This window comes from Musca autumnalis, unplaced genomic scaffold, assembly GCF_047663935.1.
Source record: "Musca autumnalis isolate F117 unplaced genomic scaffold, ASM4766393v1 scaffold_3, whole genome shotgun sequence".
In the NCBI taxonomy this organism is placed as follows: domain Eukaryota; kingdom Metazoa; phylum Arthropoda; class Insecta; order Diptera; family Muscidae; genus Musca; species Musca autumnalis.
In genome coordinates this window covers 117,202,986-117,228,259 of record NW_027411866.1, presented here as the reverse complement: position 1 = coordinate 117,228,259, position 25,274 = coordinate 117,202,986, and the positions used below count along the sequence as shown (strand labels likewise).

Sequence of the window (25,274 nt, the reverse complement as noted above, 5' to 3'; positions counted from 1 at the left end):
GTATGTATGTATGTATTATCGGACGGCAAACATATTATGCAATCATTTTAAATATATTCCGTGAAAACTGGAGATGCCCGAAAGTAGTGTGATATGGTATCACATGGTCGGCATCGTCCGACTATAGCCATCTCTCCATTGTTTTATTTAAAAAAAAAACAACATATTTCATATCTCATTTCTAATTCAACGACAAAGACGTGCGATCATTCAAGATAGTTCCAATATTTTCTGTGGAAATATATGGTAGAGATATACAGTTTTAGTAATCTGTATCCGATAAGGAGTTTCTTGCAGTAAACAAATTTTTTCATGTGGAAAAAGTGCTAAAATCGTAGGAACCCCGATTTTATGCTAACTCTCTTGGCTGGGCTAACATTTAACTCTTTAAAATAATAAAAAACTTAAATTAATTTAACAATATCCAAATAACATTTTGCTAATATACTTAATAAAACATGACTCCAAAAATTTAACACAGTGTAATTATAGTAAATAAAATAAAATAAAAATGTTGTACAAAAGTCCAATGACAAGCCGATATCATTACCTTGAAAGACTTTATCTATATTTTCGAACTATAATTTGGCATATAGGGTTCCAAGTGGTCAACAAACTTCTCCATTAAAAATTATATGCAACCATTAGTGAGTGACTACTGTTTGAAAACTGTATCCGTTAGCTTCCTATTGATATTCGGATGGTGCTGTAACATGCTCTAAATTTCAGGAAAATCTGTACAAGAGTTCTTGAGTTTACATATATTCAAATAAGTGTTTTTTATTAGGTTAGAATACCGTATATGACTAATTAGCGAAATGTCAGACGTGTGAAGTGCAATCTACAAAGATCTCTTAATGTTGTTGACATACTCCAAAATGTATGTTCAATCATGGCAAAGACTTTCGTTTTCGTTTTTTTGGGTTACCTTCACTTTGAGCCAAATCAGCGATGATGATGTTCACCAAACAATTGCAAAGAGTAAAGATGTGTGTTTGGTGCGCGGCGTTATGCCCTGTTGCCCGAATTTTGTTGTGTGTGTTGTATGTGATTATGTATGTGGTTGATGATATTGCTGATGATCGTTTACAATGTTATGGCTATGTTGTTATCTCTCCCGTAATACCATCATTATTACAGACATCATCTATTTTTTGACTTTGGTTTTATTACCCAAATTTTTGGCAGTATAAAAGTTGTGGCCACTTTGCATTTGGCAGTTAGTTATCGAAATACACTTCGAAGCTAAGCTGCTCGGTTAACTTCGTCTACAAATTTTACGAGGAAACGCTTTTAAACTTAACGGACAACAAAATGAAGGTGAGTTGGTCATGCCCGAGACAAGGAGATGCAAATGATGAGTTTTACATTTCTGCTCATTTTAGGTCTTTGTGTGTGTTTTGGCAATGGTAGCAGCTGCCCAAGCTGGCATTTTGGGTATTGGTGGAGGCAGTTCCGGTGGCTATACAGGCAGTTACAGCAGTGGTGGGGGTTATAGCTACGGTAGTGGAGGTCACAGCGGTGGTCACTTTGGCGGTGGCAGTAGCCACTCATCTGCCGGCAGTGTTGTTAAAGTAATTCAAGAAGGCGGTATCGACCATGGTGGCTATGATGGTCGTTTCAGTGGAGGCCATGGTGGTTTTGATGCTGGCTTCAGTGGCGGCTTTGATGGTGGTTTAGATGCTGGCTATGCTGGAGGCCATGGAGCTGGAGCCGGTGGTGATGTTAAAATTATTAAAGTCATCTCTCAAGGATCTGCGGGTGGTCATGGTGGCAGCTTTGCCGGTGGTCATGGTGGTAGCTTTGCCGGAGGCCATGGTGGATACTCTGGTGGCTTCTCTTCTGGCGGCCACTCTTCTGGTGATGTCAAAATCATTAAAGTAATCCATGAAAATGCTGGAGTTTCTGGTGGTCATGATGCTGGTTTCTCGGCTGGCCATGCTGGTGGTTACTCTGGTGGTTTTTCAAGTGGTCACTCCAGCGGTGGAGATGTTAAAATCGTAAAGGTTATTAGCCAAGGTGGTGCTGGTGGCTACTCTGGTGGTTCTAGCAGTTACTCTGGTGCTAGCAGCTATGCCTCCGGCAGTGCTGGCGGTTATAGTTCTGGTGGTTGGTCTTCTGCTCCCAGCCATGGTTGGTAATTATCTTCGATTAGGTAATACGAAGTATTAGTCACAAACTCCACACCTATAATTCTTTTGTAATATATTTCTTCTTTGACTCATTTACCTACCATTGTCCTCTTGGCTCACATAAAAAATCATCTGGTATTTTGCTACCAGAAATTTTGTTGTTTTAGTTTTAAGCCTTAATTAGTAGACGTTGTTAATGTTGTTAAATTTTTTTTATTGTTGACCCAAAAAATAAAAATCCAAAAAAAAAAAAAAATAATTGCTTCTCTCTGGTATAATCTTTAATGCGATCAATCCATCGGATTTAAAGTGTTATGAAGTAACTCAAGTGGTTTGTTTCTGCAGATTACACATATTTGGAAGCTAATTTATAGAGTGGAAATGTTAAAGGTGTCAGAAAAAAATTGTGAAGGATTACATAAGAAAATGCTTGGTAATAAGGTAAGGGTAAGGGACTGTCATTCAAAACTGACAGTCAACGTACTTTTACGACGATTTTCTGACAAATAAAGACTTTTGTTTAGCTAAAAATGTTTAAAATACAGTATTTAAAGTCTTATTGAGAGATTAGGAAAGTAATTATTCAGCTAGACTTTGATATTAACGAAATAGACCTCGATGACTGTCAGTTTTGTTGGTCAGTGTGTACCATACTTAAGATAAGGTAAGCGAACAGTAAACGATGAAATTCGTTTACGTCTGTGGTTTATGTCATGGACGAGGCGGAAACTTCCAAACTAAAGTTATGTTCGAAAGTAAGAATTTCCTATTGCTACCTGTGGAGAAGGTTATGTATAAAGTAAATATCTGGGCATCTTAATACCCAATTTTGAGGATTTAATCAAAATGGTTTTGTATGAATTTTTTGAGTTGAATAATTATGAGAAGATATGTATGTAAAATACAAATCGATTATAATAGGAAAGAAATATGACTGAAGATAACTGGACAGAAATCTGCAGAAAGTGACATATTTACGAGCATTACGGTGTAGAGATGCACTTGCCATCAAATTTTGTAGATTTTTTCCGGAAACTAATTTGAAAGTTAAGTAGGGAAATTGCAGGCAGCGCCATCTACATTTGATTTTTGTCCCAGTTAATCGATTAACGCTTTAAGTTAGTATCATCCTTAGCTCTGCATTTTTGTTTTTATAACACGAATTGACTGGAAACTCGCTGGTTTTCATCAGCGAGAGATGGGTTTCGAGTCTTCATGACTTCTTAGCCTCTGCCATTTTGCTACTTACTTCATACCGGTAAAGTTTCACTTCAATGGTTTGTTTAACCTAATTTCTGTTCTGAGGAAATCAATATTCAAAAGTTGTTCGACATTTTTTTTGCTAAGTTTTATTGCGTATCAAGCTGGTGAGTTAGCAGGTGTAAAATTTCTTAATGTTTTAATGCAAACATCGATACACCGTTTAGATTCAGTGCGAAACATTGCAAAACCTTGTGATTGGAGAAGGCCTATTCGAATGATCTTTATGACTAATTGGGAATTATGTTGTAATCATCCTCTTTTGTCGTCACTAACTTTAATTATTAATTGAAGTGCCATCTCGTTTAATCGGTGAGTGTTTGATTCGGTTGTGTAACAGGGATTTTAGGAATTACAGCATTGTCTCTTTGCTCTTATTAGGATTGGCACCCAGCTTTAAATCAAATGTCATGTCGATGTGTGTGCACAACAACCAAAAGGGGCCATAAAAATACTGTTTTTTTGTTCACCGAAATCGAGCCAGTGAGACCAGCCAGCCTATCGATCATTTAGTTTGCCTATAGAACTGCGAAAACAGACAGCACATGTGTTTAAAAGTGGAATGCGAAAGAATATAAAACGGTAAAGAAGACCTGGAAATTTTAAGTTGTCCCCCAAACCGTGGTGATACAAAAGTTGCAGTCATATCAACAATTATTTTTATGATAAGTTGCAGATTGATGCATAAATAACAAAATCGTCGCTGAAACTCTCTTCGCCGCAAAAAAATTGATAATCATCTTGTGAGCATAATTGAAATGTACATATTTGTAAGTTAGTTTGGCATGGACGGAAAAAAAAAACTAAGTAATTGCTTTTTACCGGCGCGTCTAGTGAACTTTCTAACTCTTAATCGTGGTGCGGAGGCACTTAAAACTATTCAAATTTGTTGAGCATTACAAGATTGTTTGTAGCCCATCGACCGGCCTCAATCGATTTCCGACCGTGTCGAATGTTAGTGATCATGCGATTAATTCTACGTCATATTTGAGTTATATTATAAATGCGCTTAACTCCTTCTACTTCAGCTAATGAATGCGGTCATATTCCACGAGTGCAAACAAAATTTACGCAGGAATCTAGAAATTTTGTAAATTAATTATTTTTTTTTAGTTCTAAATTTTTGAGAACTAGAATTTTCTCGAGTAATTTATCTTTGCTTGTTTAACTACGCAATTATTTAAGTTCCATGTGATTCATCATAATCTGAACTAAGGTCTAAAATATTAAGAATTTAAATCTGAATAGTTTTAAGCACCACTGAAAGGAAATCTCTTGGTACCTTATTCTTTATTGTGCCTTTGCCTCGACCCATTAACAGCTAGAGAATCTGACAAACGCACATTCATACCGGGGTATCAGTTTCATACATAATTAATAAAGAAGGAGGAATAAAACATAAAGTACAGATTTTGTTGTTATGGGCTATCCCCCCACTTTTCTGGTATGTGCATTTTGTCATATTCTGCTGCTGCTAACAGAGCTGAGAGATCAGTACAAGCACTCTGTAATCATTGTCACATTTCAGATTTGTCTAGCTCAGCGAAATCAAATCTAAAGGAAAAGTAAATCAATTTTTTTTGTAATTTGTGTATGGCGATCTCCTAACATCATCTTCAACTACAGAAAGGCCTTTCATCGTTGGAGCTGCATGCCGGAGTTATAATGAGTAAGTGAGTACATATTTTTACTCTCTTTTTACCTCTTTTCCGTTATTTGTATCTTTACATTGAATTTTTGCCCCGATGGCAGATTAATCTGTTTGCTAAGCGAGGAAAAACATTAGAGTGGGTACCACAGGTTTTCTACATTGTAATATAATAATAATTTTAGGTGACTTTTGTTGAGTCATAGCTAGTTGTTTTCTTTAGTGTGTAATATCATTTGCTAAGAATTAATACAGTAAGAGTATAGCACATTTAATGCAGATGCAGGTTCTTAAGTATATTATTAAGCGAATTTTTATTGTAAAACTTACAATTAAGGCATCATGAATTTTGAAATAAATCACAACAAATCTAATATGGATTCTGAATAAGCTCTTTATATGTCCTGTTTGATTTTCCGATAATCTAGATAGAGGAGTCACCCTCGTTTTAGGGGTCATGGGGTCAATTTGTGTTTTTTTAGGTGACAGTGACTATGACCAGGCTGGGTGGGCAGCATGGACTAACACCACCTCAAAGTCCATGAATAAATAAGCCAATTACTTGCTTACCTTTCTTCTTTCCCCTTCAATGATTGATCTTTAGCACGTATAACTAAAATGATTTTTTTTGTAGCAAGAACATAGCTAGTATGACATCGAACCTACCCCTCCGACGTGCTAGTAGGCCGGAACCATATACGTGCGCTAGCCTTTAGTATACTATTCCTCAGAAATGTTGGTTGCATGCTACATATATAAATTATTTTTGGCGCCCAGACGTGAGGCCCGAACGAGATATAATTTTCTAAACCACCTTTTGATCCATTTCGGAATCAATATTAGTTGTTCGGCTCACTACAGTTATTTCTATTATTTGCTTTCCTGATCTTTTTTTTTCAATTTCCATTGAGTTTTTTGTAAAGTACGGAATATGCATAGGATCGAGAATTATAAATTCATTCCTTGTCATCCAGCTTTGACAGAAATCTCCCTTCAATAGTCTTTTATGGTGTTATTATTGTTGTTATTTTCTGGACGGAATGCAGCATCTGGAAATTTGTTTTGGATCTGACCACAGTTAAGATCGGAATAATAACACTATACATATTGACCAGAACCAGGATTTTGGAGAGAGATCTCATCCGGTCTGGTATACACTATTTGTTCCTGCAACTTTTTACTTCCGTTTCCTAGGTATTCAGTCATTGGCTATTTACTGTTAGGGTGACAAACCTATTCTAGTTATTGATGGGATCAAACAGGATATAGCACACATATATTTTTTTTATCAGTTAGAAACTTTTATCATTCCGTTACGGATATTTTTGGGGAAAACAAATATAACATACATATACATCGTATTAGGGATTTTTATTAATTTTCCGCAATTGGAATACCACTTGAACTCATGAACAAAAGACAGAGTATTACATTCTGATTTCATATGAAAATACTAAATTAGCAACAATTTCGGCTGTTAGATTGGATTTTAATTAACTTCGTCTTTTCGATTTTGATAAGTAATAAAGAGTATTATACTATATCTCTAGAGTACTCAACTGAAAGTTTCGTGGTTGAAATCCCTGGATGGGAAAAGTTCTACCTTAGTGACATTTATGTAGAAACTACAACAAACTTGATCCACTGAATGAGTATCGTCATACAATTTACCGCAGCTATATATTATATTCGGTAATACAACTTCATTTGAGATGTGCTTTTGAATTTTGTGTCCTTGTTGAACTATTATTTTGTATCGATGATGGTTTTTAACTACATTCTATTGGTGCTTGTTAATGCTACTGTTTTTTTTCATTAACTTTACTGAAATTGAATATACTATTGTGTGCGTTTAAGCTGACGATTGGTTATGATATTGTTGTTTTTGGATGGGAAAATTTTCTTCCGAAGTAATTATTAATCACTACACTGGAAAACGTTTTGTAGAATTTCCCTGATATCAGTGAATATAAGGTTTTGGTCGATAGTTTCATTTCGGTATCAAAAGTTCTGATTGTGTTTCTTTAGACACATCTGTCTACCAGTTCTGTTAGAATCTACAAAATATTGGTTCTCGTTTCCAATTTTCAAAGTAATTTTGCGATGGCTACTAATGGGAAAAATACGGTTTCTGCTACAACGGGAACAGACGACACAATTAAATGTAGTGCCTGCACGGAAACCATTACCTCGTCTGGTCAGAAAATTTCTTGTGGACACGTATTTCATAAAAGTTGTTTAGAGAAGTCTATCAAGACAAGACCTTATTGTCCAATATGCAATGTACGAATTGGGACCGACCCTTCCACCCCTAGCTCTTCTCAAGTGACTACTAGGTCACAATCAAAACAAGCTAATAGTCACACATCTTCTGGGGCTGATCATATTAATACCAATGAAAATTCTGGTAATAATTTTAACATTGCCGTGGAAATAGCACAGTCAGAACAAATCTCACAATTAGTTGCAGACAGTGTCTCGGCACAACAGGAACAAATGTTGGCTGCATTGAGTGTTCAAATGACTCAGTTAATTGAACATCAAGTTTCGGCGAGATTAGCCAGCTTAATGCCCTCAACTTCTCCCCACAATCGGTCTCAGCACCCTCCGCCATCTCCTCAGCAAATGCCAACTCTCCCGGCTGTTGAAGAGCAGACTTTGAGGGACCTTCTGGGTATTGGATCTCAGAGACAGCGATCAAATGGACCGCAGGAACGACCTCTTCCATCCGCGAATGGTCAGTCGTCTCTGAATGAGTCATCTAACACTAATTCCTCTTCATCTGATTTGAGTTCTCGTCCAGACAAGGTGCTGCAAATAATGTCTAACTGGAAACTCAAATTTAATGGTGGCCTCAATGGTCTCTCCGTAGGCAACTTTATTTATCGAGTGGAGGCTTTAACCTCTCAGACGCTTCATGGTAGCTATGATCTACTTTGTGGTAATGCCAGTTCGTTGTTTGATGGGAAGGCGAACGACTGGTTCTGGCGCTATCATCGTTCAGTAGATCATATTCGCTGGAATGATTTATGCCGAGCTCTTCGTGATCAGTACCAGGATTCAAGAACCGACGTAGACATACGAGAGTTGATCCGAGAGCGTAAGCAAAAGGCAAACGAGTCGTTCGATAGTTTTTACGACTCCATTGTAGCGCTAACCGATAGGCTGAAAGCGCCCTTGTCTGACGGAGAGTTGGTGGAGATTCTGAGGAGGAACTTACTCCCAGAGATCCAACACGAGATCTTAAATATTGAAATTAAGTCTCTGCAGGTACTTCGTGATACGTGTCGGCGGCGTGAATTTTTCATGCAGGACATGCGGCGCAAGCATGGCCTGACCGTTTCTAAGCCTGTTCCCCTGTCGAAGAGAATATTCGAGGTAGATATTGATGAGGTTGAATTCCCGGCAGACGTCGTTCCTCCTACCGAAGAGTTATCAGCCCTACATTTAGTTTGCTGGAACTGCGGCAAAGGTGGCCACCGTTACCAGGACTGTTTAGAAGAGAGAACAGTTTTCTGTTATGGCTGTGGAACACCAAAAGTGTATAAGCCAAATTGCGCTAAATGTTTGTCAAAAAACGGGAGAATGGGTGCACAAAAGAGTGCACAATCGTCTCTTCGAACACAGAACCCCGAGTAGAATTATTAAAAAGACCTCAGACTACATCATCCAAATTAGATGTTTTGAAGGATGATAGTTCCAAATTTACCGGCCATGACCTTTTTGAAAACAATTTATTCACAAATGCGAATGTAGATAAATCATTGAATTCCAATTTGTTTAGTTTTAAGCCACTCCATATCCGCGTTAGGGAGTATGAACTGGCTCGTAACAGGATTTTTAGCGAGAGCATAAGTATTGGGAAGAAAAAGACCCGATCGGCCAGCAGGCTGAAATTGTTTTGGGGTAAGGTGAAACAGCTTAAGAAGAAGTTAGTCTGTTCCATTCTAGATCAGTCGTCGGATGTTAGGCCTTATGCGGAAGTTACCCTTTTCGGGAAGAAAATGCTTGGTCTTTTGGACACGGGAGCTTCGATCACGTGCATTGGTTCTGACGCTGCTCAAAGGTTTCTGACATCTAATACTCATTTCCGGAAACTGAAATCCGCCGTCAGAACGGCAGATGGGAACAGTCAGGGTGTGGTAGGGTATGTGGAAACCCTGATCTCCTTCAAAGGAAGGGAGATGCCTATCACTGTCTTTATAGTCCCAACCTTAGACAGAGATCTATTCCTTGGAATAGATTTCTGGGAAACATTTAACTTATTGCCCGCAGAACTTCGAAGCAATAATATTTTGTCCTCTTCATGTGTGAATGGAATTTCTGTTCAAATTCCACTGACTAATAGCCAATTGCAGAGATTAAAGCATGTTATCTCGCTTTTTCCGTCGTACGCGAAGGAGGGATTGGGAAGAACCGATGTGTTGTGCCACAGCATCGACACCGGGCAGGCCAAACCGATTAAACAGCGCCATTTTCCCGTATCCCCGGCCATCGAAAAATTGATTTATGAGGAGTTAGACCGCATGATTTCCTTAGACGTCATTGAGGAATCAAATAGCGCCTGGTCTTCTCCAGTTGTTTTACACCGGAAACCAGGTAAAAATAGACTATGTCTCGATAGTCGCAAATTGAATGCGGTTACAATTGGTGACGCTTACCCCTTGCCCCAAATAGACGGTATCCTTAGCCGGTTACCTAAAGCCCAGTTTATCACGAGCTTAGATCTGAAGGATGCCTTTTGGCAGATTCCTTTGGATCAGAAATCACGAGAGAAGACAGCATTTACCGTCCCTGGGAGGCCGCTTTACCACTTTAAGGTAATGCCTTTCGGGCTATGTAACGCCCCCCAGACGATGTCCCGCCTAATGGACAGAGTCATTCCTGCGGACCTCAGGACGGAGGTGTTTGTCTATCTCGATGATCTTCTGGTCATATCGGAGTCTTTCAATAGGCATCTGGAGGTTCTAAGTCGTGTGGCTAGGAAGATTCGGGAGTCTGGCTTGACCATTAATGTCGAGAAGAGTCACTTTTGCGTCCCAGAAGTGAAGTACTTAGGGCATGTGGTTGGCCATGGGGTTATTCGGACTGATCCGGATAAAGTTTTGGCTATTACAGAATTCCCTGCTCCTAGGTCGGTGAAACAAGTTAGGAGATTTTTAGGCATGACAGGGTGGTATAGAAAGTTTATTAGGGACTATGCTTCGATTACCACGCCTATAACAGATTTGTTAAAAGGAAAAAAGAAATTTGTATGGACCGAAGAAGCCCAAAAGGCTTTTGAGGTTTTGAAGTCGCACTTGAGCTCAGCCCCTGTTTTACACAGCCCCAATTTCTCGCAGCCGTTCTTTATACACTGCGATGCTAGTAAAACAGGTATAGGAAGTGTATTGGTACAGAAGAATGCGGAGGGTGAAGAGGTTCCTATCGCCTTTATGTCGAGGAAACTCAACAAAGCCCAACGCAATTATTCAGTTACCGAACAAGAATGCTTAGCAGCAATGCTAAGTGTTAAAAAGTTCAGGCCATACGTCGAAGGACATGAGTTCACTATTATCACTGACCATGCGTCATTGAAGTGGCTCATGTCCCAGACTGACCTAAGTTCAAGGCTGGCTCGGTGGGCTTTAAAGCTGCAGGCGTACAAATTTCACATACAACATAGACGCGGTGTCTTGAACATAGTCCCTGATACGCTTTCTAGAGCCAACACAGAGGACCTGTCTTCATTTTGTTTGGCAAGTGTCTCCGAGGTGGATGAAGATGCGGGATCATTCATAGACTTAAACTCTGCCCATTTCAAGTCGGACGAGTATCTGCGGCTCTTGGAAAAGATTAGCAAGAATATTGACCAGATGCCTGACCTTAAGATAGTAGATGGATTTTTGTATCGAAGAACTGAACATGCGAATGGTGATAGGGTTCATGATGACATGGTTTGGAAACTTTGGGTTCCACAGGGCTTAGTCCCGGATGTGCTCAAGAAGGCACATGATCATCCACTATCATCACATTGTGGGATAAACAAGACCCTCGCTAGAATACGTCAATTTTTCTTTTGGCCGAATTTGGCAGTGGACGTCAAAGCATATGTAAACGGTTGCGAGATTTGTAAATCCGTGAAGCATCCCAATACGGTCCTTCGACCCCCCATGGGTCAGACCACTGAAGCGTGTCGTTTCTTTCAAAAGTTGTATGTGGATTTTTTGGGTCCCTATCCACGCTCAAAATCGGGACATATCGGAATATTTATAGCTCTCGATCATTTTTCTAAGTTCCCATTTTTAAAACCCATAAAAAAATTTACAGCGGAGGTGGTAGTTAACTACCTGGAATGTGATCTGTTTCACACCTTTGGGGTTCCGGAATCCATTGTATCGGACAATGGCTCCCAATTTAAGTCTACTATTTTCAATCATCTATTGAAAGGATATGGTATTAACCACGTCTACACTGCTGTGCATTCCCCCCAGGCTAACGCCTCCGAGCGGGTTAACCGTTCTGTATTAGCCGCTATCAAGTCGTATATTAAGCCCGATCAAAAGAATTGGGATGAACTACTTAGTAGTATTTGTTGCTCACTTCGTTCTTCCAAACACTCTGCAATAGGCACATCTCCGTATTATTTAGCGTTTGGTCAGAACATGATAACCCACGGGGCAATTTATCCTCTTTTACGGCAGCTGGAAATGCTTGAAGACCGCTCAGTTCAGTTTGACCGAAATGATTCGAGGGATATTGTGGCTAAAAGGGCGTCGGAAATTGTTCGGAAACAGTTCTTGCGAAATGAGAGAACCTATAACCTTCGTTCGAGGGAAGTGTGCTTTACGGAGGGACAGGAAGTCTTCCGTAGAAATTATAAACAGAGCTGTTTCGAACAAGGGTTTAATGCTAAACTCGCTCCCACGTTTATTAAAGCTCGTATCAAGAAGAAATTGGGTAACTCTTACTATGAGTTGACAGACCTCCAGGGCAATCCAGTTGGCACTTACCACGCCAAAGATATCCGCCAGTAGGCGACTTTAAGATGGTATGGTTTGGCAAGTGGTATCAGCTTTCGGGAACGTTATAGTCCCCGAAGTCTGATTTTGGCTGGGGGGGTGTGTAGAGATGCACTTGCCATCAAATTTTGTAGATTTTTTCCGGAAACTAATTTGAAAGTTAAGTAGGGAAATTGCAGGCAGCGCCATCTACATTTGATTTTTGTCCCAGTTAATCGATTAACGCTTTAAGTTAGTATCATCCTTAGCTCTGCATTTTTGTTTTTATAACACGAATTGACTGGAAACTCGCTGGTTTTCATCAGCGAGAGATGGGTTTCGAGTCTTCATGACTTCTTAGCCTCTGCCATTTTGCTACTTACTTCATACCGGTAAAGTTTCACTTCAATGGTTTGTTTAACCTAATTTCTGTTCTGAGGAAATCAATATTCAAAAGTTGTTCGACATTTTTTTTGCTAAGTTTTATTGCGTATCAAGCTGGTGAGTTAGCAGGTGTAAAATTTCTTAATGTTTTAATGCAAACATCGATACACCGTTTAGATTCAGTGCGAAACATTGCAAAACCTTGTGATTGGAGAAGGCCTATTCGAATGATCTTTATGACTAATTGGGAATTATGTTGTAATCATCCTCTTTTGTCGTCACTAACTTTAATTATTAATTGAAGTGCCATCTCGTTTAATCGGTGAGTGTTTGATTCGGTTGTGTAACAGGGATTTTAGGAATTACAGCATTGTCTCTTTGCTCTTATTAGGATTGGCACCCAGCTTTAAATCAAATGTCATGTCGATGTGTGTGCACAACAACCAAAAGGGGCCATAAAAATACTGTTTTTTTGTTCACCGAAATCGAGCCAGTGAGACCAGCCAGCCTATCGATCATTTAGTTTGCCTATAGAACTGCGAAAACAGACAGCACATGTGTTTAAAAGTGGAATGCGAAAGAATATAAAACGGTAAAGAAGACCTGGAAATTTTAAGTTGTCCCCCAAACCGTGGTGATACAAAAGTTGCAGTCATATCAACAATTATTTTTATGATAAGTTGCAGATTGATGCATAAATAACAAAATCGTCGCTGAAACTCTCTTCGCCGCAAAAAAATTGATAATCATCTTGTGAGCATAATTGAAATGTACATATTTGTAAGTTAGTTTGGCATGGACGGGAAAAAAAAAACTAAGTAATTGCTTTTTACCGGCGCGTCTAGTGAACTTTCTAACTCTTAATCGTGGTGCGGAGGCACTTAAAACTATTCAAATTTGTTGAGCATTACAAGATTGTTTGTAGCCCATCGACCGGCCTCAATCGATTTCCGACCGTGTCGAATGTTAGTGATCATGCGATTAATTCTACGTCATATTTGAGTTATATTATAAATGCGCTTAACTCCTTCTACTTCAGCTAATGAATGCGGTCATATTCCACGAGTGCAAACAAAATTTACGCAGGAATCTAGAAATTTTGTAAATTAATTATTTTTTTTTAGTTCTAAATTTTTGAGAACTAGAATTTTCTCGAGTAATTTATCTTTGCTTGTTTAACTACGCAATTATTTAAGTTCCATGTGATTCATCATAATCTGAACTAAGGTCTAAAATATTAAGAATTTAAATCTGAATAGTTTTAAGCACCACTGAAAGGAAATCTCTTGGTACCTTATTCTTTATTGTGCCTTTGCCTCAACCCATTAACAGCTAGAGAATCTGACAAACGCACATTCATACCGGGGTATCAGTTTCATACATAATTAATAAAGAAGGAGGAATAAAACATAAAGTACAGATTTTGTTGTTATGGGCTATCCCCCCACTTTTCTGGTATGTGCATTTTGTCATATTCTGCTGCTGCTAACAGAGCTGAGAGATCAGTACAAGCACTCTGTAATCATTGTCACATTTCAGATTTGTCTAGCTCAGCGAAATCAAATCTAAAGGAAAAGTAAATCAATTTTTTTTGTAATTTGTGTATGGCGATCTCCTAACATCATCTTCAACTACAGAAAGGCCTTTCATCGTTGGAGCTGCATGCCGGAGTTATAATGAGTAAGTGAGTACATATTTTTACTCTCTTTTTACCTCTTTTCCGTTATTTGTATCTTTACATTGAATTTTTGCCCCGATGGCAGATTAATCTGTTTGCTAAGCGAGGAAAAACATTAGAGTGGGTACCACAGGTTTTCTACATTGTAATATAATAATAATTTTAGGTGACTTTTGTTGAGTCATAGCTAGTTGTTTTCTTTAGTGTGTAATATCATTTGCTAAGAATTAATACAGTAAGAGTATAGCACATTTAATGCAGATGCAGGTTCTTAAGTATATTATTAAGCGAATTTTTATTGTAAAACTTACAATTAAGGCATCATGAATTTTGAAATAAATCACAACAAATCTAATATGGATTCTGAATAAGCTCTTTATATGTCCTGTTTGATTTTCCGATAATCTAGATAGAGGAGTCACCCTCGTTTTAGGGGTCATGGGGTCAATTTGTGTTTTTTTAGGTGACAGTGACTATGACCAGGCTGGGTGGGCAGCATGGACTAACACCACCTCAAAGTCCATGAATAAATAAGCCAATTACTTGCTTACCTTTCTTCTTTCCCCTTCAATGATTGATCTTTAGCACGTATAACTAAAATGATTTTTTTTGTAGCAAGAACATAGCTAGTATGACATCGAACCTACCCCTCCGACGTGCTAGTAGGCCGGAACCATATACGTGCGCTAGCCTTTAGTATACTATTCCTCAGAAATGTTGGTTGCATGCTACAGATATAAATTATTTTTGGCGCCCAGACGTGAGGCCCGAACGAGATATAATTTTCTAAACCACCTTTTGATCCATTTCGGAATCAATATTAGTTGTTCGGCTCACTACAGTTATTTCTATTATTTGCTTTCCTGATCTTTTTTTTTCAATTTCCATTGAGTTTTTTGTAAAGTACGGAATATGCATAGGATCGAGAATTATAAATTCATTCCTTGTCATCCAGCTTTGACAGAAATCTCCCTTCAATAGTCTTTTATGGTGTTATTATTGTTGTTATTTTCTGGACGGAATGCAGCATCTGGAAATTTGTTTTGGATCTGACCACAGTTAAGATCGGAATAATAACACTATACATATTGACCAGAACCAGGATTTTGGAGAGAGATCTCATCCGGTCTGGTATACACTATTTGTTCCTGCAACTTTTTACTTCCGTTTCCTAGGTATTCAGTCATTGGCTATTTACTGTTAGGGTGACAAACCTATTCTAGTTATTGATGGGATCAAACAGGATATAGCACACATATATTTTTTTTATCAGTTAGAAACTTTTATCATTCCGTTACGGATATTTTTGGGGAAAACAAATATAACATACATATACATCGTATTAGGGATTTTTATTAATTTTCCGCAATTGGAATACCACTTGAACTCATGAACAAAAGACAGAGTATTACATTCTGATTTCATATGAAAATACTAAATTAGCAACAATTTCGGCTGTTAGATTGGATTTTAATTAACTTCTTCTTTTCGATTTTGATAAGTAATAAAGAGTATTATACTATATCTCTAGAGTACTCAACTGAAAGTTTCGTGGTTGAAATCCCTGGATGGGAAAAGTTCTACCTTAGTGACATTTATGTAGAAACTACAACAAACTTGATCCACTGAATGAGTATCGTCATACAATTTACCGCAGCTATATATTATATTCGGTAATACAACTTCATTTGAGATGTGCTTTTGAATTTTGTGTCCTTGTTGAACTATTATTTTGTATCGATGATGGTTTTTAACTACATTCTATTGGTGCTTGTTAATGCTACTGTTTTTTTTCATTAACTTTACTGAAATTGAATATACTATTGTGTGCGTTTAAGCTGACGATTGGTTATGATATTGTTGTTTTTGGATGGGAAAATTTTCTTCCGAAGTAATTATTAATCACTACACTGGAAAACGTTTTGTAGAATTTCCCTGATATCAGTGAATATAAGGTTTTGGTCGATAGTTTCATTTCGGTATCAAAAGTTCTGATTGTGTTTCTTTAGACACATCTGTCTACCAGTTCTGTTAGAATCTACAAAATATTGGTTCTCGTTTCCAATTTTCAAAGTAATTTTGCGATGGCTACTAATGGGAAAAATACGGTTTCTGCTACAACGGGAACAGACGACACAATTAAATGTAGTGCCTGCACGGAAACCATTACCTCGTCTGGTCAGAAAATTTCTTGTGGACACGTATTTCATAAAAGTTGTTTAGAGAAGTCTATCAAGACAAGACCTTATTGTCCAATATGCAATGTACGAATTGGGACCGACCCTTCCACCCCTAGCTCTTCTCAAGTGACTACTAGGTCACAATCAAAACAAGCTAATAGTCACACATCTTCTGGGGCTGATCATATTAATACCAATGAAAATTCTGGTAATAATTTTAACATTGCCGTGGAAATAGCACAGTCAGAACAAATCTCACAATTAGTTGCAGACAGTGTCTCGGCACAACAGGAACAAATGTTGGCTGCATTGAGTGTTCAAATGACTCAGTTAATTGAACATCAAGTTTCGGCGAGATTAGCCAGCTTAATGCCCTCAACTTCTCCCCACAATCGGTCTCAGCACCCTCCGCCATCTCCTCAGCAAATGCCAACTCTCCCGGCTGTTGAAGAGCAGACTTTGAGGGACCTTCTGGGTATTGGATCTCAGAGACAGCGATCAAATGGACCGCAGGAACGACCTCTTCCATCCGCGAATGGTCAGTCGTCTCTGAATGAGTCATCTAACACTAATTCCTCTTCATCTGATTTGAGTTCTCGTCCAGACAAGGTGCTGCAAATAATGTCTAACTGGAAACTCAAATTTAATGGTGGCCTCAATGGTCTCTCCGTAGGCAACTTTATTTATCGAGTGGAGGCTTTAACCTCTCAGACGCTTCATGGTAGCTATGATCTACTTTGTGGTAATGCCAGTTCGTTGTTTGATGGGAAGGCGAACGACTGGTTCTGGCGCTATCATCGTTCAGTAGATCATATTCGCTGGAATGATTTATGCCGAGCTCTTCGTGATCAGTACCAGGATTCAAGAACCGACGTAGACATACGAGAGTTGATCCGAGAGCGTAAGCAAAAGGCAAACGAGTCGTTCGATAGTTTTTACGACTCCATTGTAGCGCTAACCGATAGACTGAAAGCGCCCTTGTCTGACGGAGAGTTGGTGGAGATTCTGAGGAGGAACTTACTCCCAGAGATCCAACACGAGATCTTAAATATTGAAATTAAGTCTCTGCAGGTACTTCGTGATACGTGTCGGCGGCGTGAATTTTTCATGCAGGACATGCGGCGCAAGCATGGCCTGACCGTTTCTAAGCCTGTTCCCCTGTCGAAGAGAATATTCGAGGTAGATATTGATGAGGTTGAATTCCCGGCAGACGTCGTTCCTCCTACCGAAGAGTTATCAGCCCTACATTTAGTTTGCTGGAACTGCGGCAAAGGTGGCCACCGTTACCAGGACTGTTTAGAAGAGAGAACAGTTTTCTGTTATGGCTGTGGAACACCAAAAGTGTATAAGCCAAATTGCGCTAAATGTTTGTCAAAAAACGGGAGAATGGGTGCACAAAAGAGTGCACAATCGTCTCTTCGAACACAGAACCCCGAGTAGAATTATTAAAAAGACCTCAGACTACATCATCCAAATTAGATGTTTTGAAGGATGATAGTTCCAAATTTACCGGCCATGACCTTTTTGAAAACAATTTATTCACAAATGCGAATGTAGATAAATCATTGAATTCCAATTTGTTTAGTTTTAAGCCACTCCATATCCGCGTTAGGGAGTATGAACTGGCTCGTAACAGGATTTTTAGCGAGAGCATAAGTATTGGGAAGAAAAAGACCCGATCGGCCAGCAGGCTGAAATTGTTTTGGGGTAAGGTGAAACAGCTTAAGAAGAAGTTAGTCTGTTCCATTCTAGATCAGTCGTCGGATGTTAGGCCTTATGCGGAAGTTACCCTTTTCGGGAAGAAAATGCTTGGTCTTTTGGACACGGGAGCTTCGATCACGTGCATTGGTTCTGACGCTGCTCAAAGGTTTCTGACATCTAATACTCATTTCCGGAAACTGAAATCCGCCGTCAGAACGGCAGATGGGAACAGTCAGGGTGTGGTAGGGTATGTGGAAACCCTGATCTCCTTCAAAGGAAGGGAGATGCCTATCACTGTCTTTATAGTCCCAACCTTAGACAGAGATCTATTCCTTGGAATAGATTTCTGGGAAACATTTAACTTATTGCCCGCAGAACTTCGAAGCAATAATATTTTGTCCTCTTCATGTGTGAATGGAATTTCTGTTCAAATTCCACTGACTAATAGCCAATTGCAGAGATTAAAGCATGTTATCTCGCTTTTTCCGTCGTACGCGAAGGAGGGATTGGGAAGAACCGATGTGTTGTGCCACAGCATCGACACCGGGCAGGCCAAACCGATTAAACAGCGCCATTTTCCCGTATCCCCGGCCATCGAAAAATTGATTTATGAGGAGTTAGACCGCATGATTTCCTTAGACGTCATTGAGGAATCAAATAGCGCCTGGTCTTCTCCAGTTGTTTTACACCGGAAACCAGGTAAAAATAGACTATGTCTCGATAGTCGCAAATTGAATGCGGTTACAATTGGTGACGCTTACCCCTTGCCCCAAATAGACGGTATCCTTAGCCGGTTACCTAAAGCCCAGTTTATCACGAGCTTAGATCTGAAGGATGCCTTTTGGCAGATTCCTTTGGATCAGAAATCACGAGAGATGACAGCATTTACCGTCCCTGGGAGGCCGCTTTACCACTTTAAGGTAATGCCTTTCGGGCTATGTAACGCCCCCCAGACGATGTCCCGCCTAATGGACAGAGTCATTCCTGCGGACCTCAGGACGGAGGTGTTTGTCTATCTCGATGATCTTCTGGTCATATCGGAGTCTTTCAATAGGCATCTGGAGGTTCTAAGTCGTGTGGCTAGGAAGATTCGGGAGTCTGGCTTGACCATTAATGTCGAGAAGAGTCACTTTTGCGTCCCAGAAGTGAAGTACTTAGGGCATGTGGTTGGCCATGGGGTTATTCGGACTGATCCGGATAAAGTTTTGGCTATTACAGAATTCCCTGCTCCTAGGTCGGTGAAACAAGTTAGGAGATTTTTAGGCATGACAGGGTGGTATAGAAAGTTTATTAGGGACTATGCTTCGATTACCACGCCTATAACAGATTTGTTAAAAGGAAAAAAGAAATTTGTATGGACCGAAGAAGCCCAAAAGGCTTTTGAGGTTTTGAAGTCGCACTTGAGCTCAGCCCCTGTTTTACACAGCCCCAATTTCTCGCAGCCGTTCTTTATACACTGCGATGCTAGTAAAACAGGTATAGGAAGTGTATTGGTACAGAAGAATGCGGAGGGTGAAGAGGTTCCTATCGCCTTTATGTCGAGGAAACTCAACAAAGCCCAACGCAATTATTCAGTTACCGAACAAGAATGCTTAGCAGCAATGCTAAGTGTTAAAAAGTTCAGGCCATACGTCGAAGGACATGAGTTCACTATTATCACTGACCATGCGTCATTGAAGTGGCTCATGTCCCAGACTGACCTAAGTTCAAGGCTGGCTCGGTGGGCTTTAAAGCTGCAGGCGTACAAATTTCACATACAACATAGACGCGGTGTCTTGAACATAGTCCCTGATACGCTTTCTAGAGCCAACACAGAGGACCTGTCTTCATTTTGTTTGGCAAGTGTCTCCGAGGTGGATGAAGATGCGGGATCATTCATAGACTTAAACTCTGCCCATTTCAAGTCGGACGAGTATCTGCGGCTCTTGGAAAAGATTAGCAAGAATATTGACCAGATGCCTGACCTTAAGATAGTAGATGGATTTTTGTATCGAAGAACTGAACATGCGAATGGTGATAGGGTTCATGATGACATGGTTTGGAAACTTTGGGTTCCACAGGGCTTAGTCCCGGATGTGCTCAAGAAGGCACATGATCATCCACTATCATCACATTGTGGGATAAACAAGACCCTCGCTAGAATACGTCAATTTTTCTTTTGGCCGAATTTGGCAGTGGACGTCAAAGCATATGTAAACGGTTGCGAGATTTGTAAATCCGTGAAGCATCCCAATACGGTCCTTCGACCCCCCATGGGTCAGACCACTGAAGCGTGTCGTTTCTTTCAAAAGTTGTATGTGGATTTTTTGGGTCCCTATCCACGCTCAAAATCGGGACATATCGGAATATTTATAGCTCTCGATCATTTTTCTAAGTTCCCATTTTTAAAACCCATAAAAAAATTTACAGCGGAGGTGGTAGTTAACTACCTGGAATGTGATCTGTTTCACACCTTTGGGGTTCCGGAATCCATTGTATCGGACAATGGCTCCCAATTTAAGTCTACTATTTTCAATAATCTATTGAAAGGATATGGTATTAACCACGTCTACACTGCTGTGCATTCCCCCCAGGCTAACGCCTCCGAGCGGGTTAACCGTTCTGTATTAGCCGCTATCAAGTCGTATATTAAGCCCGATCAAAAGAATTGGGATGAACTACTTAGTAGTATTTGTTGCTCACTTCGTTCTTCCAAACACTCTGCAATAGGCACATCTCCGTATTATTTAGCGTTTGGTCAGAACATGATAACCCACGGGGCAATTTATCCTCTTTTACGGCAGCTGGAAATGCTTGAAGACCGCTCAGTTCAGTTTGACCGAAATGATTCGAGGGATATTGTGGCTAAAAGGGCGTCGGAAATTGTTCGGAAACAGTTCTTGCGAAATGAGAGAACCTATAACCTTCGTTCGAGGGAAGTGTGCTTTACGGAGGGACAGGAAGTCTTCCGTAGAAATTATAAACAGAGCTGTTTCGAACAAGGGTTTAATGCTAAACTCGCTCCCACGTTTATTAAAGCTCGTATCAAGAAGAAATTGGGTAACTCTTACTATGAGTTGACAGACCTCCAGGGCAATCCAGTTGGCACTTACCACGCCAAAGATATCCGCCAGTAGGCGACTTTAAGATGGTATGGTTTGGCAAGTGGTATCAGCTTTCGGGAACGTTATAGTCCCCGAAGTCTGATTTTGGCTGGGGGGTGTGTAGAGATGCACTTGCCATCAAATTTTGTAGATTTTTTCCGGAAACTAATTTGAAAGTTAAGTAGGGAAATTGCAGGCAGCGCCATCTACATTTGATTTTTGTCCCAGTTAATCGATTAACGCTTTAAGTTAGTATCATCCTTAGCTCTGCATTTTTGTTTTTATAACACGAATTGACTGGAAACTCGCTGGTTTTCATCAGCGAGAGATGGGTTTCGAGTCTTCATGACTTCTTAGCCTCTGCCATTTTGCTACTTACTTCATACCGGTAAAGTTTCACTTCAATGGTTTGTTTAACCTAATTTCTGTTCTGAGGAAATCAATATTCAAAAGTTGTTCGACATTTTTTTTGCTAAGTTTTATTGCGTATCAAGCTGGTGAGTTAGCAGGTGTAAAATTTCTTAATGTTTTAATGCAAACATCGATACACCGTTTAGATTCAGTGCGAAACATTGCAAAACCTTGTGATTGGAGAAGGCCTATTCGAATGATCTTTATGACTAATTGGGAATTATGTTGTAATCATCCTCTTTTGTCGTCACTAACTTTAATTATTAATTGAAGTGCCATCTCGTTTAATCGGTGAGTGTTTGATTCGGTTGTGTAACAGGGATTTTAGGAATTACAGCATTGTCTCTTTGCTCTTATTAGGATTGGCACCCAGCTTTAAATCAAATGTCATGTCGATGTGTGTGCACAACAACCAAAAGGGACCATAAAAATACTGTTTTTTTGTTCACCGAAATCGAGCCAGTGAGACCAGCCAGCCTATCGATCATTTAGTTTGCCTATAGAACTGCGAAAACAGACAGCACATGTGTTTAAAAGTGGAATGCGAAAGAATATAAAACGGTAAAGAAGACCTGGAAATTTTAAGTTGTCCCCCAAACCGTGGTGATACAAAAGTTGCAGTCATATCAACAATTATTTTTATGATAAGTTGCAGATTGATGCATAAATAACAAAATCGTCGCTGAAACTCTCTTCGCCGCAAAAAAATTGATAATCATCTTGTGAGCATAATTGAAATGTACATATTTGTAAGTTAGTTTGGCATGGACGGGAAAAAAAAAACTAAGTAATTGCTTTTTACCGGCGCGTCTAGTGAACTTTCTAACTCTTAATCGTGGTGCGGAGGCACTTAAAACTATTCAAATTTGTTGAGCATTACAAGATTGTTTGTAGCCCATCGACCGGCCTCAATCGATTTCCGACCGTGTCGAATGTTAGTGATCATGCGATTAATTCTACGTCATATTTGAGTTATATTATAAATGCGCTTAACTCCTTCTACTTCAGCTAATGAATGCGGTCATATTCCACGAGTGCAAACAAAATTTACGCAGGAATCTAGAAATTTTGTAAATTAATTATTTTTTTTTAGTTCTAAATTTTTGAGAACTAGAATTTTCTCGAGTAATTTATCTTTGCTTGTTTAACTACGCAATTATTTAAGTTCCATGTGATTCATCATAATCTGAACTAAGGTCTAAAATATTAAGAATTTAAATCTGAATAGTTTTAAGCACCACTGAAAGGAAATCTCTTGGTACCTTATTCTTTATTGTGCCTTTGCCTCAACCCATTAACAGCTAGAGAATCTGACAAACGCACATTCATACCGGGGTATCAGTTTCATACATAATTAATAAAGAAGGAGGAATAAAACATAAAGTACAGATTTTGTTGTTATGGGCTATCCCCCCACTTTTCTGGTATGTGCATTTTGTCATATTCTGCTGCTGCTAACAGAGCTGAGAGATCAGTACAAGCACTCTGTAATCATTGTCACATTTCATATTTGTCTAGCTCAGCGAAATCAAATCTAAAGGAAAAGTAAATCAATTTTTTTTGTAATTTGTGTATGGCGATCTCCTAACATCATCTTCAACTACAGAAAGGCCTTTCATCGTTGGAGCTGCATGCCGGAGTTATAATGAGTAAGTGAGTACATATTTTTACTCTCTTTTTACCTCTTTTCCGTTATTTGTATCTTTACATTGAATTTTTGCCCCGATGGCAGATTAATCTGTTTGCTAAGCGAGGAAAAACATTAGAGTGGGTACCACAGGTTTTCTACATTGTAATATAATAATAATTTTAGGTGACTTTTGTTGAGTCATAGCTAGTTGTTTTCTTTAGTGTGTAATATCATTTGCTAAGAATTAATACAGTAAGAGTATAGCACATTTAATGCAGATGCAGGTTCTTAAGTATATTATTAAGCGAATTTTTATTGTAAAACTTACAATTAAGGCATCATGAATTTTGAAATAAATCACAACAAATCTAATATGGATTCTGAATAAGCTCTTTATATGTCCTGTTTGATTTTCCGATAATCTAGATAGAGGAGTCACCCTCGTTTTAGGGGTCATGGGGTCAATTTGTGTTTTTTTAGGTGACAGTGACTATGACCAGGCTGGGTGGGCAGCATGGACTAACACCACCTCAAAGTCCATGAATAAATAAGCCAATTACTTGCTTACCTTTCTTCTTTCCCCTTCAATGATTGATCTTTAGCACGTATAACTAAAATGATTTTTTTTGTAGCAAGAACATAGCTAGTATGACATCGAACCTACCCCTCCGACGTGCTAGTAGGCCAGAACCATATACGTGCGCTAGCCTTTAGTATACTATTCCTCAGAAATGTTGGTTGCATGCTACAACGGTCATCAATACCAGCAAAGGCTCCGATCCACATAGCCTTTTACTAACCCATAAAAAATATGATGAAAAATAATGCTCTACTTGATGAGATTGAAAAATCCCTCTCCCCACCAAAACGATAGTCAATATGTCAAAGGATATAGAAGAAACTTTGAAACAGAACAAATACTCAATCCAGAGAGCAAACATCTATATAAGATGGATATAAAATATGGAAGGTCTAACATAACGAAGAACAGACCAGACAAAACGAGCAAGCAACAAATGTAGAAGGACCTTTGAAATAATCCCAACTGTATCAATAATACTGTGGAAGAGAACGTCAAAGTAAGTTCGAACTTAAACAAGTACATGCATACATTACGATAGCTATGCTGTCTGGAGGGAGTGGAATTTCAAAGAGGTATTGGTTACACAGTTCCGGAGATATAACCCCGTCTTGAGGAACTCCCTCTACAGATGTTAAACTTCGGAATTCTACAAACGACTGGCGTTCACACTAGAACGGGACGATTTGTATGGAAGTAAAAACAACTTATGGGACTTTCGGGTACCTGATTCCTGGCATTGTACTGAGCAAAAAAGTCCGCTAAACCGTATGTCTCCGGTAAAAATCAAGCCTCCCGATTTTGACTTAAAGTTTTTTATTCACAAAACCAAAACTGCCTGAAGTAGCGTTGCAATGCTATTGCAATGTATTAGAGAGTTAGAGCTACAATTTTTGTATTAGTGTTGGATCGAAAATCTCAATAGTTTGGCCAAAATATTCAAAAAATGTGGATAAAAAATGTCAAGTCAAAATCGGGAGGTTCGATTTTCACCGTACACATATGGTCTAGTGGACTTTTTTGCTCAGTACAATCCCAGGAATCTTAAACGAGAAGGGCACAATAAGGTGTTCAGTTTATAATCCAACTTTTTAAACATGGCAGTAGGGAGGTTTTTTCTATGGCCTCGAACAGCATAACATGGTTGATGGTATCGAAGGCCCTCGGTGGGTCGGGTTCAGTTTGTGTGTATGTTGTTGCGTTACTGTGCATTTTCCGGAACACATGCCGATGTTGGGCCAAAGGGCACCGGGCTCATCCAGCTGCTTGATTATATCCATTAAGATTCCGTGTGTTGGGTCCTTGGATTATTTCGCCTTTTGGATGACCTCGGCTCAACTTAAATTGAGATGGTACCTTTTTGGCTGAGGGCTCTTATACGACGTAGCACGACAAAGCTTTTAAGTCCGTATCATTCTCGTTGTGCTCTTTAAACTGCCGGTTAAAATAACACGTACAACACTTCGAATTTGTCACTGTCATGACTTTGAAAGTAATATCCGTTCTATCATCTTGCTTTCCAGGATTCGAGAGTGATCTAACCGTTGCTCACAATTGACTTAATTCTGTTCCAATGTTGCATTGCTTCAGGTGGTCTTGACACTATT

General features: G+C 39.2%; 2 protein-coding genes and 2 long non-coding RNA genes across 7 annotated transcripts; all 4 read left to right on the top strand.

Moving 5' to 3' along the window:
* The first annotated feature begins 1,202 nt into the window (after positions 1-1,202).
* On the top strand, positions 1,203-2,141 carry LOC141398292 (uncharacterized). Its single transcript, XM_073975572.1, has 2 exons — positions 1,203-1,320; positions 1,386-2,141. Exons 1-2 carry the CDS (start codon positions 1,315-1,317, stop codon positions 2,139-2,141), a joined length of 762 nt encoding a protein of 253 aa, XP_073831673.1. The 5' UTR covers positions 1,203-1,314.
* Positions 2,142-3,125: 984 nt separating this feature from the next.
* On the top strand, positions 3,126-9,703 carry LOC141399993 (uncharacterized). 2 transcript variants are annotated; one of them, XM_073979384.1, is made up of 4 exons: positions 3,126-3,499; positions 3,560-3,704; positions 3,774-4,135; positions 4,921-9,703. In XM_073979384.1, the coding sequence occupies exon 4, from the start codon at positions 7,144-7,146 to the stop codon at positions 8,677-8,679; it is 1,536 nt and encodes a 511-aa protein (XP_073835485.1). In that variant the 5' UTR covers positions 3,126-3,499; positions 3,560-3,704; positions 3,774-4,135; positions 4,921-7,143; the 3' UTR covers positions 8,680-9,703. The 2 variants fall into 2 exon arrangements, with proteins under 2 accessions (XP_073835485.1, XP_073835483.1); XM_073979382.1 differs by having other exon boundaries at positions 3,774-4,162.
* Positions 9,704-12,181: 2,478 nt separating this feature from the next.
* Positions 12,182-14,049, top strand: LOC141397618 (uncharacterized). 3 transcript variants are annotated; one of them, XR_012411452.1, is made up of 4 exons: positions 12,182-12,521; positions 12,582-12,726; positions 12,796-13,184; positions 13,944-14,049. It is a non-coding gene; the product is annotated as an uncharacterized lncRNA (long non-coding RNA). The 3 variants fall into 3 exon arrangements; XR_012411451.1 differs by having other exon boundaries at positions 12,796-13,157; positions 13,944-14,034; XR_012411450.1 differs by lacking the exon at positions 13,944-14,049 and having other exon boundaries at positions 12,796-13,203.
* A 7,078-nt stretch (positions 14,050-21,127) lies between these two features.
* LOC141397620 (uncharacterized) lies at positions 21,128-21,878 on the top strand. Its single transcript, XR_012411453.1, has 3 exons — positions 21,128-21,543; positions 21,604-21,748; positions 21,818-21,878. It is a non-coding gene; the product is annotated as an uncharacterized lncRNA (long non-coding RNA).
* Positions 21,879-25,274: the final 3,396 nt, after the last annotated feature.